Source organism: Ailuropoda melanoleuca, unplaced genomic scaffold (genome assembly GCF_002007445.2).
Source record: "Ailuropoda melanoleuca isolate Jingjing unplaced genomic scaffold, ASM200744v2 unplaced-scaffold73194, whole genome shotgun sequence".
NCBI lineage: Eukaryota > Metazoa > Chordata > Mammalia > Carnivora > Ursidae > Ailuropoda > Ailuropoda melanoleuca.
Window position 1 is genome coordinate 1 of NW_023248497.1, and position 4,076 is coordinate 4,076.

Below are 4,076 nucleotides of genomic sequence, written 5' to 3' on the forward strand. Positions count from 1 at the left end.
TTAAAAAAAAAAAAAAAAAAAGAACCTTCTCTGATTCTTAGGCTGGCCAAGGTTCTGGATGTTTTAGTGTTTGTGAATTTTTTTTTTTTTTAAGATTTTATTTATTTGACAGCACAGCAGGGAGAGCGGTAGGCAGACAGGGAGAAGCAGACTTTCCGCTGAGCGGGGAGCATGATGTGGGGCTCCGTCCCAGGACCCTGGGATCATGACCTGAGCTGAGGGCATATGCTTAACCGACTGAGCCACCTGGGCACCCTGTTTTAGTGTTTGTGAAGATAAAGCACTTTTCCTTAATCTACATGCTAAAGATTGTTCAAGGCTTGATTTTTTTTTTTAATGGAGGTAAAATTGACCTATAATATTCAGATGTATGGTGTAATGAATTCGGTATTTATATATATTGCAAAATGATCGCCATGGTAAATCTAGTTAATATCTGTCACTTTACATAGCTACAAATTTTTTTTTCTTGTATTGAGAACTTTTAAGATCTCTCTCAGGAGCTTGCAAATAGGCAGTATGGTATTATGAACTAGGGTCCCCATGCTGGGTGTTACATCCCTAGGACTTTGTAGCTGGAGGTTTGCACCTTTTGATCCCCTTCACCCCCACCCCCTCACCTCTGGGAACTGTGAAATTTGTTCTCTGTATCTTTTTTTTATTTTTTTAAGATACTATTTTTAAGTAATTTCTGTACCTGACATGGGGCTCGAACTCACAACCCCGAGATCAGTGTACGCGTCTAAGAGTCGCACCACTCTTACACACACACCCCCACCCGTGGTTAAGTTTCCAGGTGTCTTAACTGCTTAATAATGAAACAAGTTGAGGTTTAAGCTTTCCCCAAATTCCTCATTCTCACCCTGGATGGAACAGGACCGCCCCGTATCCCACCTGGCTGGTAGGAGTAGAGCCCCAGGTTGGAGGAGTGGCCGAGCTTCGTGGTGCTAAGATGCCCCCCCCCCGCCCCCAGGTGATGCCCCTGCGCTTCGGGAAGGACGTCGACGGGAAGTGCCACAGCCTCACGGCCTCATACGTGCGGGCCCAGTACCAGCAGGACTCCAGCCTGCCCCACTGCCGCTTCTACGAGGTGTCTGCTGCCTGGGCTGCGGGAGGGAGGGCCAGACAGCGACGGCTGGCAGCCTCCCTGACCCAGGTACCCTCTCACCGCAGGAGTTCGACATCCACGGGCGCCAGGTGCCGCTCCCTGCTGGCATCTACAACCTGGACGACCTGAAGGCCCTGGGGCGGCGTCAGGGCTGGTGCCCCTACTTCCTCGCCCGCTACTCGGTGAGGAGGCTGCTGGGGGCCAGGCTGCAGCCTACCTGCCTGCGTGTCCGTCTATCTCTGTCCGTTAGCTTATATCTGTCCCCTACCTGTGTCTGTCATGCCTCACCTCGCCTCTGGGGGCCGGGGAGGGCGTGACGCGGTGGGGGTGCAGTGTGGGGGGTAGGCTGGGCTAACCCTGCCCTCCTCGGCCCCCAGATCCTGCACGCCAATGTGGTGGTTTACAGCTACCACTACCTGTTGGACCCCAAGATTGCAGAGCTGGTGTCTAAGGAGCTAGCCCGGAAGGCTGTCGTGGTCTTCGACGAGGCCCACAACATCGGTGAGGCGGGAGCCGGGGCGACGGTGGTGCCGGCCGCTCCAGCAGCCTGACTGAGCCGGACCCCCCCCTCTTCTCTAGACAACGTCTGCATCGACTCCATGAGCGTCAACATCACCCGCCGCACGCTCGACCGCTGCCAGGGCAACCTGGACACCTTACAGAAGACGGTGCTCAGGTGAGGGCTCTGCGTCGCGCTCCGCCTGGTGCCCGCTCGGCCCCTGCCGTCTGGCCCTGCGGCTCTCCGGGGCCCCTGTCCTCTGCCTGGCTTACCCCAGGGCCACCAGCCCTGTTCCCGTGCCCCCCGCCCCCAGACGTCCTCCCCACCCCTGCAGGATCAAGGAGACGGATGAGCAGCGGCTGCGGGAGGAATACCGTCGCCTGGTGGAGGGGCTGCGAGAGGCCAGTACGGCCCGGGAGACCGACGCCCACCTCGCCAACCCCGTGCTTCCCGACGAGGTGCTCCAGGGTGAGCCGCGGCTCCCTCGTGCCACCCGCTCCCTGTCCCGCTGCCCGTCCGGCTCCCGCGGTGGCTGACGCTGTGCTCCCGCAGAGGCCGTACCCGGCTCCATCCGCACGGCCGAGCACTTCCTGGGCTTCCTGCGGCGGCTGCTGGAGTACGTCAAGTGGCGGCTGCGGGTGCAGCACGTGGTGCAGGAGAGCCCGCCTGCCTTCCTCAGCGGCCTGGCGCAGCGAGTGTGCATCCAGCGCAAGCCCCTCAGGTGTGGCCCCACACAGCCGTGGGGGGGGGTCGGGTCCCCATGGGGGCGTGGGGCAGACCCTGGGCCCTCCCTGAACCTCGGCTTCCGTGCCTGGGGCCGCCACGTTGCCAGTGTCAGGAGTCCGTGCTCCGGGCAGGAGGATCGAGTGTGACAGCATGTCCTGGGACAGGCAGACTTGCAGGACCTGCTCCGAGCCGCTGCTGGGTCCCCGTGCTGGGCAGGAACCCGGCAGGTGCCATGCGGCTTCCTCCGAGAGCTTACCCGAAGAGTGCTTGACGGAGGGACTGCTGGCAGAGGGGCGGGCAGCAGAGGGTCTTACAGGCAGTCTGGGTGCTGGTAGGAGCTCAGGAATTTCCACCTCAGGCCACGGAGGCAGGGGAGAGAACGGTCCTGGAGGGGGGGCTCCTGACAAGACCCAGTGGGGGGCGCTTTGGGGGGAGAAATGCTGTGGATCCCCTGGACCCCTGTCTCTTCTTGCCAGTGCTTCTCTGTGTCCCCTGGAAGCCTGAGGGCAGGAACACCCACACCGGGCAGGTTGTGGGGTGGGTCAGTCCTCCCAGCACAGAACAAGCAGAGCATGGACCTGGGAGTGGGGCGGGGCCTTCTGTACTGTTCTGCTGTTCTGGATAAGGCATGGGTCTTCTCTGAACCTCAGTTTCCTCCTCTGTTGAATGGGTAGGGGGTCATCACCTTTACTCTCCGGCTTCTGTGGTGGTTAAATGAGAAAGCAGTGATAGAAGGAACTCACCCTGTATTGAGCGCCACCAATGAGCTAAGCACTTGACACTCTGTATCTTGTGGAATCTCAGTACAGCCCCCGGCTGCAGATGGGGACAGTGTGGCCTAGAGACAGCAGGCTGTCGCCAGGGTCGCACAGCACTTGGTTTGGGAGTTGTGTGAAGTCAGGCCTATAGGGCTCCGCTGCCCTGCCTTTCGGGGTGGCGTCATCTGTTCCTCTTCGTGAGAAGCCCGTGAGGGCAAAGACGGGATCGCAGCCAGTCCTGCCTGCTCTGTGCTGCAGCCTCTGTGACCACGACCCTGTGGTCATGGGGCTTGGGGCCCACTGGGGAGACAGACCGGCCCACTGGGGAGACAGACCCGTCCCCAGACTGGGATGACCCTGAGTGTGCACGGCTGGGATGGGGGAGCCCCCAGGGGGCGCCTGATCCAGCCGGGGTGGGGGCATCGAGAAGACAGACTTGAAGCAGTGGCGTTTGGAGGCTGGTTCTAAAACTCTGGCCATCGCCTGGCTCTGAAGCTGGGTGCTCCTGCTGCCCGACCGGCCCTTGGGGGTGATGGCCTCAAGCCTGACCGTCAGTGTCTGTTACTGGGTGGCCTTGTGGGTGTGGGCGTGTGGGGTTGTCCTCTGTGAGTCTGTGGGACTCTGATGCCGTATGGGTCACCAGGGTGGCCAAGTGCCACTGACATGGTGGGAGCGGCCCTAGGTGTGAGCGTATGTGTGGCCGTGCAGGATTTGGGTTGCGACTGGGGTTCTCCGTGTGGTCGTGGGTCTCCTCTTCCGCCCGCGAACCTGCATGAGATCATGTGACCATGGAGCGTGTGATCACTGGTCAGTGTGTGCAGCTGCAGAGTGTGGTGGGGTCACGGGTGGCTGAAAGGGCCCCAGTCTCTGTCCTCACCGAGCACCTAGTCACCTGGGGAGGCGTGTGTCTCCACACACTGATGGCGGCGGGGGGGGGGGGGTCACTGTCCTGTTGGCACTCTGCCGCCCCCCCGACCCTGTCTGG

The 4,076-nt window shown here is 60.3% G+C and overlaps 1 protein-coding gene across 1 annotated transcript; it reads left to right on the forward strand.

Moving 5' to 3' along the window:
- The first annotated feature begins 937 nt into the window (after positions 1 to 937).
- Positions 938 to 2,494, forward strand: LOC117800603 (general transcription and DNA repair factor IIH helicase subunit XPD-like). The gene is made up of 6 exons (XM_034653158.1): positions 938 to 1,090; positions 1,174 to 1,290; positions 1,486 to 1,609; positions 1,688 to 1,784; positions 1,942 to 2,075; positions 2,160 to 2,494. Exons 1-6 carry the CDS (start codon positions 953 to 955, stop codon positions 2,477 to 2,479), a joined length of 930 nt encoding a protein of 309 aa, XP_034509049.1. The 5' UTR covers positions 938 to 952; the 3' UTR covers positions 2,480 to 2,494.
- The last annotated feature ends 1,582 nt before the right edge of the window (positions 2,495 to 4,076 follow it).

What these genes read in the sequence shown, in the direction of transcription:
- LOC117800603 (XM_034653158.1), top strand. Translation starts at nt 953, where the DNA reads ATGCCCCCCCCCCGCCCCCAGGTGATGCCCCTGCGCTTCGGGAAGGAC. An exon ending in CCCACTGCCGCTTCTACGAG is followed by an intron (nt 1,091 to 1,173) that starts GTGTCTGCTGCC and finishes CTCTCACCGCAG; the next exon opens with GAGTTCGACATCCACGGGCG. An exon ending in CGACGAGGCCCACAACATCG is followed by an intron (nt 1,610 to 1,687) that starts GTGAGGCGGGAG and finishes CCTCTTCTCTAG; the next exon opens with ACAACGTCTGCATCGACTCC.